The sequence below is a fragment of the Colius striatus genome, chromosome 2 (assembly GCF_028858725.1).
Source record: "Colius striatus isolate bColStr4 chromosome 2, bColStr4.1.hap1, whole genome shotgun sequence".
NCBI lineage: Eukaryota > Metazoa > Chordata > Aves > Coliiformes > Coliidae > Colius > Colius striatus.
The window spans coordinates 22,310,712-22,323,573 of record NC_084760.1 but is presented as its reverse complement, the minus strand read 5'-3'; the positions used below and the strand labels follow the sequence as shown (position 1 = coordinate 22,323,573).

The window sequence follows — 12,862 nt, the reverse complement described above, 5'->3', positions numbered from 1 at the left end:
ACAAACATATTTCTTGGACAAAAAAAGAAAGGTCATTTCTTTTGTCATGTCTAAGGATGGACTTGAGAGCTCATGCTCTTGGATCACTACCTGATTTGGAAGCATTTTTTCTTGCACAAGTGGTGGACAATTCTTCTCAGGGAGCTTACTCACACATCACAAAGTAATTAGAAAATGATCAACACCTTCTCTCTTCTCTTTGTGACTAACTCTTCTTTGTCTTGGATACAGAGATGTGATACTGTGGTAAGACAATGGGCAACTCAGCTCCAGAGTCTATTTCAATCAACAATCTTGCCAAGATACCATAGGTGTTGCTAGAACATTGTACCTGTGTATTACCAAGGATTGCCCACCCCTGGTTGAGGCAGGGTGTTGAGTTTGCAAGGACTTCTGTCTTCCATATAGGCCATTAAACATAGTCCTGTGTCTCCTGTAAAGAGCTGTGCTGCAGCAGTGGGGTGGCATAAGGTCTAGGGGGCTGCCTTAGCAGCTGTGCAGTCTGAAGTGAGGCAGAAGGAGTGATGCCATGGAGAGGAGCTAGGCTCCTTACCTCTTCCTTAACCTTACTTTGCCTAAAATGATTCCTTTGTCTATATTTTCTGAATGAATAAATAAATAAACATTTTTCCTAAAGTTATTCTCTTGTCTTAATGTTTTGGGGGTGGGGAAAAAGTTTCAAAGCTTCTGTAACTACTGCAATTATTTCTAGAGTTGATTCCTGCTTCCTTGAAAATGAATCAGGGAAAATTTACAAAGAGAGAGCTCAATGCATGAAAATTTCATAATGTAATTGCAGACAATTACAGAATATTCCTCTTCAGCATTCTTCTTTGTATATAGGACCACATCAGTTTTGCTTCTCAAAAAGCAGTTTCAAAATCAATTTTCTTAGGGCAAGAGCAAGCATTTTTTAAGCAATACATCGTTTGTTTATTTACTATGATCCAAGTATTAAAAAAAAAAGTAATGCTTTAGATACACTGAAAATAGCAGACTTCTTCCAGTCTTGTTTTCATACAGTTCTGAAATACTCAAACTTCAATACTTCCAGCAATTTAAAGAGGATGTCTCTGTGTCACTGTACAGGAAAACCTCACAAGCCTATGATCTTAACATTGCTTTTACAAGTTCCAGCTTGTCTATTTACCTGTGTTCTAATTACAGTCATATTGAAAACAGTACTGTTCTTCACTTGAGTCACATCCATCAAAGTTCATCATCAGATGCAATTCATATAATACTCAAAACACTGGAAAATTACTGAGATCTAAAACTCTTTTCTGCACATACTAATTACAGTACTTTTTAGATGATTTATGTCTAAAATTTAAGATTAAGGAGAGCTCTTTTGGAGGAGCTTTAGAGAAGACAAATATTCAAAGTGACACACAGAGTTGCAGTTTTAAATAACTTTATGTGTATCATCTTATATTAAATGCTTTATAAAGCAGGTGCCCTTGCTGTGATTCTTACTTGAGATGTCTCTTTCGAATTGGAAAGTGATTTATCCCTTCCCCATCCTTTTAATTATCGGAATATGATATAATAGAAAACAGACAGTGCCTTGAAATAGATTTTCATACAGATGAGGAGTAGCAAATGAGAGCCTGTTCAACAGGAAGCCTGTTGAACACAAATGGGATATCATTACATTGCTATCCTTTGCATGACTGGCTTTCATTATTAAACTTTAGTGATATTTTATAGAGAAATTGAACTGATAATGAATTTACTTTTCCTGTTTTTAACCTCATGCTCTCTCCAACCTGTGACATCTTGGTTCGGCAGCCCAGTCATCCCATAGTGCCTATTCCAGAAAATGAAACACTCGGCTCTAAGGAGGTAATCAGTTGATAATGGGTTTAAACATTTGCATGCTAGTTTTTAACTTGTGTCTAGTTGATAAGTAAACATATTCTGACCTCTCAAATCTGCATTTTTCCAGTGCATGGACTAGACAAGCATTAATTACTCTTATCGATTAATGATGAAAAAAATAAGGATTGTTTTACAGACTGTGTTTCTTATGTGAATTTGAAGTTACACTAACATTTACATTTCATGTTCCTGATAGGTTCTGTTGGGATTATAGCAGGTGGGATTTGTTGAATTATGCAATTAGCTCCACTGAAATAATGCATTCCAGAATTTGTAGTCATTGGTACAGGTTCTGTTTTAAATATCAGATACAACAACTACCAGAAGCATTTAGGATCATTAGTTATTGAGAATTTCATAAAGGACTGTCAAGAAAATGCAAAACAACATAAGTTTATCCAATATCAAAATTCTGAGCCAGTTTTACTTGACTTAGAAGAAGGACACAAATCTTGAAGTCTAAATTCAGTGGGCCATTCTGTACTATTTTTGCATATCTAAACTCCAGGATCATAATGGTTACCACCCTAGATGACTGATTCAGTGGGAACTGAAACAATCTTCTACACAGAACCAATTTGCTCTTGAGGCAGAGCATATAAAATTTAAAAAGGTCCTGCTGACACAAGTAAGTATTTTTTTCCAACAAGGTCATGAACATGAAGCTAAATTATAGCCTCAATGTTGAAATAAACAAATATGATTTAAGTAACTATCATATTATTTACTGTAGGCTCTAGAATGTAACAGAACATCTTTATTTAAAGTTTATTTTCAATGTTATTTTAGAAAATCACATAAGAAGTCATAACATACTACCAATAATAGCAGTATGTGTACATTTTTGACACAAGAACAGATTTTTACTACTGAGATCACTTTTGGTTACCAGGCATATGCTTGTAATTATTTCACAAGTTTTTTGATGAGATTATCAATACAGATAGGAATGATAATTACATCTTCGTAACACAGTTACAAAACATAGTTTATTTTTAATTTGATATGTTGAATTAGATTCTAGGCTTGCTTAAAGCACAAAAATGAGCATTTTAATAAATGAAATGGATGTTTGCCAATAATTGCTACCAAATGATTAGATTTCTTATTGTTTTGAAAAATATTGAAGAAGTTTTGAGGTCAAGCACTTCACACGTTGGAAGAAGAGGGCTTGCCTGAATTCTGAGTTTGTTGACAACCTGTCTATGCATCCTCATAGTTTATCTTTGTTTCCAATGAAAAGAAAAAGATTAAAAAATAGAGGAAAATTTTAAAAAAAGGTAGACATCTCACCTGAGTGGATCAATGGACTGCTATTCTGCACCAGGAGTATTTGAGATGTGAATGTAGCCTCTTATTCTGTGTGCATTCCTAGCCTCTCTGTGCAGGGAGTCAGGGACTTTGAGCTACTTCATATCTGGTTTTATCTTCATCACAGCCTTCCAGCCTTCTTCCTTTTTTCTTGCCTTTGGCCTTTGTCCTTGTTATTACACCATCAATTTCCTTTCCTCTACCTCCCAGGAGCCACATCTTGGTTGTCTCAAAAGAGGATGTTATGGTTTCTGCTGTGGTTCTGTCCACAGGAAGCCCCAAGATGCCAAAATGAAGTTAGAGAACAAATAGCTTGCTGAGCTTCTCAGGCTGTTTTTTCCCTCTCATCCGTAAAGTTTCTGAAATATTAACAAAGTAAAGAGATTTCATTAGAGAGTGAAGAGAAGTACAGAGCAGTTCAGAGGATGAATTTGTTGTTGAAAGAGGTTTGTATTGTATCAGGCACCCTATAATTTATATGTACCTATGTAAACATATATATATAGATGTGTATTTGTATAAATGTTTGTGTATATAATAATGTATGCAAGTATATGTGTGTGTGCATATATGTAAAATATATGCAGCCTCTGATGATGCAGCTAATTTTCCTGTATTTGAAAATAAAATAGAGGAAAAGAAAGGAAAGGAAACAGCTAGATGTCCATCTCATCCTTCTTTATAATTTACATATTGAGAGCTTTGCAGATCTAATGGAAAGACAGATCTATTCAAAGAGAACTCTTTTAAGAAACAAAACACATAATTTAACTGATGCATTATTAAGACTAGTTCAGAAAATGAAGCATCTTGTACTGACATATTGAAGTCAGACTATGTCTGAGATATTTTTGAGAACAAGAGGTTGTAGCATGTTCCAAATTGACAATGACAAGGAAAGTGCAAAATTCCTCTGGTTAAAAGCCAACTTGTTCTGTTCCAAGGCAGAAAAAATAAATAGCACTATCTTCTAAAAGTTCCCTTGCATTTTAAATAAACACCTGAATGGAATTTCTATCAGCCAATTTATTAAAAATCTTAAATGTAGTCCAACAACTGGAACATTTTTACCATAATCTGTAGAATAAAGATCTCTGAATAAATTGTGTTTGCAATTATAAAGACCAAAGACAATGAATTGGAAAGATGAGGATTTTTCTGGGCTGTTATCAGTGCTCTTTGTATTTCTCTTGATGAACATCTTACTGGGTGATGGTTATTCAGCACTTAAAATAATATTAGCTTGAGGCAAATAGCTTTAAAGTTGAAGAAAAGTGTCATATACCATTTGGTACAGCTGAGCAAACTGAGTATTTGTGCTGCTTCCCTGGGGCCTGTCACTCGTGTATTTTGTAACTACGACGATACAGGTGGACTCTAGCCCACATGTAGATAAAGCAGGAAGAATTTTGTCAGGCTTAGCACAAACTGGTCAGGAAATCATGTCAAGAGATGACACATTTTCTTTTTTCTCTATTACAAATGACATAAAGTCCTCTAAATCTAACTTTTCAAAGTTCTTGTACAAGGCATGTTATTGAATATTTGTCCTCAAATTTTAATCTTATTTTTAGAAGGAGGAGGTGATCAGGGGACACCATACTGGCCATGTTGAGATTGAGCAATGTCTTTCTATGTTTAGAGCATGGAGGAGATACAGATCTTTCTTCATTCTCAATCAAGAAGGACTGAATAAAGGCATCTATTCCCCTTGAGATCTGTTTCTAGAATGGGAAGAATACAGCACTGATACTCAGAATATCAACATTTATGCTATCTTGGATACAGACAGTAGAGCAACAGAGAGCTAATAGCAGGTTAAAACATTTGGGTCGTTCTCTTAGCTGCCTTGAAGGTGGTGGCTTTGAGATGTGCTATTGAACTATTTCTGAAGAACCACCTACTTTTCAGTATTTTCTCTTTTATACAGTTGGTTCATCAAAACTGTGTTTTATATTGATTGCCCAATTAGTGCAGTGGAAAAAACAAGGTAGGCCTTGGTTGAAGATTTTTTAAATCCTTCAAGGCTTTGAAAATCTTCTCAGACACCTGTATTGTGTTTTCCTATTTGTGAGCCTATCTTAACTCTAGGAACCATTTCTACTGAAGTTACACTTTATGAATTTACATAACCCACAAGTCTCCACTAAAATGTCTTTTTTATCAGCGAAGACCTGGTTCTGAACTGATTAGGAATAATTCTGTCAAATTGTAAGCCAAACATTACTCTTACTGTTGTAGTAAGAACCTTAGAGTAAGAACCTTAGATCTCTTTCCTATAGTCTCTGCCCTCAATATAATCTAAAATTACACATAGGCTCACACTTCACTTCTTCTACAATGTTCCTCTTAGAGCTGAAAGAGTGAGAGAAACATTGAGAGAGAGAAACAGTGAGAGAAAGTCAATGTGATTTCTGCAGTTCCAAAAAGAATGGACAGGCAGATGCTCTGTGAAATGTCCTAATGATCATTAGGAAAGAATGAGAATGGGGAAGAAAGGAAGGTGATACTAGTTTCTGCTTAGTAATATTTTTTTCTTCAAAGTGAAATATTCACAGGGGGAAAAAACTCCCAAACTTTTGTATTCAGAAGAGTTACATTCTAATCTTCATGGAACCTCATCTTTATTCTGTAACAATATGAAACAAATCAGATCTATTACTTCCCTGTGAAAGCAGGAAAACAAACAAGGGACATTGTCCTTGCAAAATTCTCCTCTACAACCAGTGCTTTTTAGTTGGAGGAGATTTGAAGAACTCTCCTTTAGAACCTAACCAAGAGATATACTAGCAATTTCCAATACTACTTTCTTCCTTTCAAGTAAATATAGTGTTTTCCCAGGTTATGATTTGTGAATGATGTTATAGTCGTTCTCAGAATGGTAGTGAGTCAGAATCATTAGAAAGACCAGAGGTCGTATGCACCTGTATAGCCACAAAAAGAAAGTGCACACAGGTGCTAAAAGTATGTACTCATCATTTCCCTTTTTCATAAATGAATGAACTTGCAAAATCTCAAGTCCATTATACAATTTCTTTAGATTCAGAGAATCTCTTGCTGCAGCTATTTCTCTCATATTTATTTGTTATTCTGGAAAGATCTGAAATAATTATTTGAGATAATAACAGCATATGTAAGGTCAACATTCATAAAAAAAAACCCAAAAGAAAAAGCTGATTCTGTTGACTTCAGGATTTGACTGACTGTCTTTTGTGCAAATTTCTGAGAGTTTTAGTACAATGAACAGTTAATCTGCCCTGCTCCACTTGAAAGAGCTTTAATAGCAGAAATTTTTGAAATTTGAAATTTTATTAAAATGTCAATAAGATCCAAAGTTCTGTTATACATTGCTCTTAATCTTTATTTATTTAAAGGAGTGTTCTGGTCAGAGGTCAACATTAGTATTACTCATTGATAGATTCTACATATAAGATGAAAAGACACTCATTATTGAAAGAGTCCTTGTACTAAAGACTTTATGAGAGGGATTTAATGTTAGACAATAGCTCCAACTGAAATGGCATTATCAGAGCAGAATGATATTCTTCTAGTTAAAAACCCCATAACTGTACCCTGGATTTACAAAGAAAATCTCAGAGTTTTTAATTCCCCCTTCAAAGTTGCTTCACATCATGATCAGAATGAAGTGGGAATGGATGCGAGTGGTCTGTGCTCATAGCAGGGGCCTGTCTGTCCCTGTGTCTGATGGGCAGGTACAAGGGCAGGATACCCTCTGCCGCCTTCTGCAGGTTATCCTGATATCCTGAGGGAAGTCTTCTGTAACAATCCAGCTCTCTTGTATCTTTTCAATATCTTTTCAACTTGTAAGAAGATCCCTGTCAAGGCAAGAACAGGCGTATGGTAGATATATAATAAAAGTTCCACTTAAATATAAGAAAAAACTATTTCCCTGTTCAGGTGATGGAGCAGTGGCACAGGCTGCCCAGAGGGGTTGTGGAGTCTCCTTCCTTGGAGGTCTTCAAGACCCACCTGGACATGTTCCTGTGCAACCTGATCTAGGTGACCCTGCTTTTGCAGCGGGTTTGGACTAGATGATCTGTAGAGGTCCTTTCCAACCCCTACCATTCTATGATTCTATGATAATGAGACTAGAGGGAACTACTCAGAAGCTGCTCTTACTCAATGTCAATTCCTTTGTTCAAGCACCTTCTTCCAGGTCAAAAGACTATGTTGTTCTTTGTGCTTTCCTTGGAGACATAAAAGTGGGCTCTTCACCTGTCACATCACCGATCCTCTATTCATTTTTTACTTTCAGGTTTGCATAAAATTACAGCCCCATCCTTTAGACTGTGGAGAATTGGTATACACTAGTATGGCAGAGCATCACTGCCAGCTCTGTAGTTTGCCAGGCCACAGGGCATGCATGTATTACCCTGTGACACAGTCAAGATCTCTTCTCTTCCCACACCTGGAATGCAAGGTCAATGTGGTTTCTGCAGCACTGCTGATTTGCAGGGTTTATGAATCATCTAATGAACCAGGGAGCATTAGGCAACGCATAAGGAATGATGCACAGACTGATACTAAGCACAAAGATTAAGGCAGGAAATAATAATAAGACAAAGAGCAACAGGAAACATACCGAAAAAACCTTTCCAATGCAAGTTAGAAAATCTTCTAATGTCTCTTACCACCAAAATGAGAACTGTTATGACTTGATTGTGATCTTCCAAAATATTTTGGCACCAATTGAACAGTACCTCTCTGAAGTGATAGTCTCACCACATTGAAGTTTATTTTGACTGAATCAAGGACTGCAGCCCTAAGCTCTCTCCATATCATTACAAAGATTCATTTAACTTAAAATTTAATGACCCACAAATGAGCATTAAAAGTAAAAATAACTACCACTTTACTAAAGGAATAGGAATTTCAGGTGTTAGCTGTGACAAATTCTTTAACTTCCTAAAGGACTGACCACTAAGCAGTCTTCTGATATTTACAAATAGGAAGGTAGCTGCAAGCAATGTACATTTGTAAATTGTCAAAGAAAATCTTTAAATATCAGCAGACATACTTCCTATTAACTTTCTGCTTTATCGGTGCTTAAAGTTTTTAGATTTTAATGCTTTGTGTGTAAAGCAAGAAATTTACTCTTTCAACAGATATTTGGGCAATACTTTTGGCTAGCTTCTGTAATATATCCTTGTTTTAAGTAAAACATTTCAGTTACAGCTTGGTGACATGACAGGGCATATAAGAGCACCATGGAAAAAGCATTAACAAAGAAATTAACAAGGAAAAAGCATTTTATACGTTATATGACTTTACTTCTAAAGTGAATGCTATAAAGAGAAAAACTGTAAATGTAGTAGGGTAGTAATGTAAATGTGGTACAGAGAAAGTGTGAAATTTCACTATGTCATTTAGACTACTATTTTAATCTAATTCTACTTAGTTTTAAAAATCAGCTGTTGTATTTGTTCCCCTTTAAATAATGGTGGAAGTACTGCATAATAGTTTCAGAGGAAAAGAACTTGCCCTGAATAGGTAGTCAGAACACAGCTGTAGTTTGAAGATGACTTTTTTATTATTCAATACTTAAGTAATGCATAAGTAATTATATTCACATAATCAGATAAAAATTAGTTACAGTGTTTGACCTTTCTTATGATAAAACTATGGCTAGTTAAAATTTCCCCACTTTCACTATGCAAATCTGAACTGTCTATAAACTCCACTTAAATAGCTGGAGAGGCAATAAAGACATCCCTTAAGTTACTCTTCAGGTTAAACAAGCCTTGTAGCCTCCCCTCATATGCCATATGCCTTTCCCAGATTTAAGGAATGCTTACAGCCTCCATTGGGCTGCTTTTGTATTCTTGACAGCTCTCTTCTATTGGGAAGGTTAAAAAATGGAATCTGTGTTCCAGGTACAGCCTCATTAGTAACCAGCAGAGGAGAGTAATAACTTCCCTCACCCTGTTAGCTATGCTCTAATTAATGCAACTGTGTGTGAGGTTATCCTTCACCACAAGAAGTGTCGACTGACTCATGCTCAGATTGGTGTCAACCAGACTGCAGATCCTTCTCTGCAGAACTGCTACCCAGCCAGTCACTGGCTATATGATTACTTGGGGTTGTTCACTTCTTCCTCTGCACTTGTCTCCTCACTAGTGCAGGATTTTGTATTATTTGCCTTTGTTCACAAATCTCCTGCTAGCCCATCCTCCATTCTTGCAAAGTCATAGAATCACAGAATCGTAGCATGATGGGAGTTGGAAGGGACCTTTAGAGACGGTCTAGTCAGGTTGCATAGGAATGTGTCCAAGTGGGTCTTGAAGATCTCCAAGGAAGGAGACTCCACAACCTCCCTGGGCAGCCTGTGCCACTGCTCCATCACCCTCTCAGTAAAATAGTTTTTTCTTATATTTAAATGGAACTTTTTGTATTCCAGCTTCATCCCATTACCCCTTGTCCTGTACCCTCATGATATCAGTCTCTCCCTCCCTTCCAAGTTAGTAACATTTACTGACTTCCTGAACATGTAACATATGGGCCTTCCTACCACTCAGATCCCTCTGAAATGCCACGTGAAACAGAGACTTTGAACTGTTGAGTACTATCTTTTCAGACCAGTGGTCCAGCCAGTTATTCATCCACTCTGCAGTCTACCCTGGTCCTCAGTTTGGGTAGGAGGTTACTGTAGAAGACTGTTGAAAGCCTTGCTAAGGTGATGGAAAAGAACATCCATGCCGTGTGAAAGCAATGTTAGCTACATTCTCTACTGTCAGAGGATGTGGCCAAAAAAGAAATGGAAAACTAACATGAATCTGAAATGTCCTCTAATGTGCATTTAGCCAAGATGATGATTTGTCTGTTGAAATTTACTATGTGAGTACACGTCCTGAAACTTGTCAATGCATGAATAGTCATCCTCAGTTCAGTAGGCATAGTTATAAATTAACAGTGCAGAAAATCAATGTTTTAGAAGACAAGGCATTGTATTACACTGTCCACCAGTTTGCAGAATATTTTGCTTAATATACTGCTGTTTTTATTCTCAACTTTGTTTTCACTTTTATTTCCCTTTTTTTCTACAGGTTGCCAATGAAAAGGGTTCTGTTTAGCTATGATAGTGAGTATTAGTAATTTTTTTACTTGATTACAGTTACATTTTGAATATGTAACTACTTTTTCATGTAACTTTAATAAATTTGTATGTTTTTGTTTAAAAAGATGATAGGATACTTTAACTACATGATTTAGTGCTTGGATAATAAGCTGGTTGTGTTTAGTGAATGATTTTCTCTTACTTGCTGATGCAGAATAATTTCACTTCTTAGCGTCACAGAATGAAGTCAAAATTGAGTTAATTTTAAGTGGGATGTAATCCGAGAGTTGGAAGAAACTGAGGCAATGTCTGAAATTATGTTGTGAAGTAATGCCTTTAAAATAAGATGAATATTGCTTTAGAGTTGAATGCATAGACACATAGTGATGTTAAAATGAATGATTTGCTAGAATTAAACAATACTATTGCGAACAATGCACTATATTTGAAAACAGATATAATGAAGTACTTAACAAGGGAGGTTGGTGTATAGGTGATACAGAAAAGACTGAAATGTCCAATGCCTTTTTTTAATTTGTTTCAGTCTTCAAACACACACACACACAAAGGTTAATCATGACTAAAAGTTTCTTTCAGTTGCTATTAAAATTTTGGGGCCCACAGCCCAATAGGATAGTTAACCAAAATAGTTTCTTAAACAGCAGTGACTAGCAGCATGAATAAGTTCCCAGAAAACTGGAGAAAGACAAATATGATGTCATATCAAACAAAGAGAGAAAGGAGAATCTAAAGAATTACAGAAAAGTCAGCCCTAAGAGCACTTCCAAGACACTGGATGAAAGTATTAAACAATCCATTTGTAGGCACCTAGAGAACAATAAGGAGATAAGAGGACTTGCACAGGGACATATCAGAAACAAATCCTATCAAATTGATCTCATTTTCTTCTTTGACGTCAAACAGATATAGGGGATGTGTTTGATACAGCATATCTTTGACAGAGTCCCACATGATATTCCTAAGGAAGAAAAGCAGATACAGATTAAATTAAATTCACATAAGGTAGATGGACAACTGATTAGAAAAATGGACTCTGAGAACAATCATTTAAGTGGGAAAACCTTTCACACAGGCTTCCATAATGCTGTCTTCTAGCTTTAGCACTCTAAAACATTGCTATTAATTATTTACTCCATCACACAGACAGCAAGCTTACCAAATTTACAGATGATGCCTATTTGGGTGGACTTGCAAGCAGCTTGGAATTCAACAAAGGTCACTTACATTAGATGAATGGCTTGAAATCAATCTGATAAAATTAATTGAAGAACAATACAATGAAAAACGAAAAGTACATATAGAAAAGGAATGACAATGGTTTTTCAGGAGAGAACCTGAGGATTACAGGGGATCATGAACTGAATCTGAGTTGAAGAGATGATCCTGTTATGAAAAATGCCATTCCAGGGACATGCTAAGGGAGATGCTTATAATATGATGAACATAAATACTCATCTCTGTTTATTATCAGTGAAGAACCAGTTGAACTGCATGTGGGAAACAAATGAGAGATTTAGAAATGATGTAAATATTTCAGTGTTTTTAGAAGAAATAAGGACAGAGAAGAGGCACAGATGTTTATATTTCTTCATCATGAATTGTTATAAAGAGAGATTAGTCAATTCTCCAACCTTTCTGAGAGTAGAAGAAAAATAGATGGGCCTAAATTTCAGGGAGATTTAGGTTAAAATTTTCACAGTTGCAGCTACATGAAAATTTATGTGCTAAATCAGTTTACTGCAGGCTGATGCAAAGACAGGCAGGTATTTCACAAAGCTATCTTCTGTTACCTTCTCGCACAACTCCAGCACAAAGTGGCTGACTATGTCTTTAGGGCTTTTTTACTCTGATACTATGAGTTATGTTTGTCAGATAGATCATCAGGTTGGATAAATTAAGACAATTAAGTGACCTCAGTGCATGTTATGTAGTTTAATAATCTGTGTTTCTAACAATTTATGTTCATGTGAAAACTCTTCTTTTGCAGCCCCGCACTAGAATCAAGAGCTAAAACCATAGACTGTTTTGAGGCCTGTTTCTATACTGAGAAGGAATCCACAGCAAAAATGGTATTTAAAACACCATTTAAAAAAAAATTCTTCCAGTATGCTAATTGCAAAGCAGTAATAACAAATAATCTTTCAAAAAATAATCTTATGGGCTAGCATAATTAACTCCAGAGATGCACAAGAGTGTTCTCTTTTGAAATATTGTTTCTTGAAGTGCTTGCTGGTTTAAGAGATGCCTGATACAACATGGCATATTTTCTTCAGAAAGAATATAAATGTTGAAATTAAATAAAGCTGTATTTTTGTTTTGAAATGTTTGCTGTGATTCTTGTTTTTACTCCAGTAAATCTAGCTCTATGTATTTCAAATAGCTGGGAAATAATGATGACATTTTTGGGAAATGAATGCTCCCACACTTTTAACCTTGGTCCCATTTTGCCACCACACAGACATTTCTGTTTAGTGAAATACTCCAGGAATTATTCATGTTTGTGTCAGAACCCACAGCAATCATCATGCACAATGATTGTTTCCTGACATGCAATATTTGCAGCCCAAGTCAGGC

General features: G+C 35.9%; 1 protein-coding gene across 1 annotated transcript in view; it reads left to right on the top strand.

The window, feature by feature from the left end:
- Positions 1-12,529, top strand: part of MLIP (muscular LMNA interacting protein) — a 68,247-nt gene extending 55,718 nt beyond the window's left edge. The window contains exons 12-14 of the mRNA XM_061989181.1: positions 1,792-1,845; positions 10,257-10,291; positions 12,276-12,529. Of these exons, the coding sequence (XP_061845165.1) occupies positions 1,792-1,845; positions 10,257-10,283 (81 nt within the window). The 3' untranslated portion in view covers positions 10,284-10,291; positions 12,276-12,529. The remainder of the gene's footprint in view (positions 1-1,791; positions 1,846-10,256; positions 10,292-12,275) is intronic.
- The last annotated feature ends 333 nt before the right edge of the window (positions 12,530-12,862 follow it).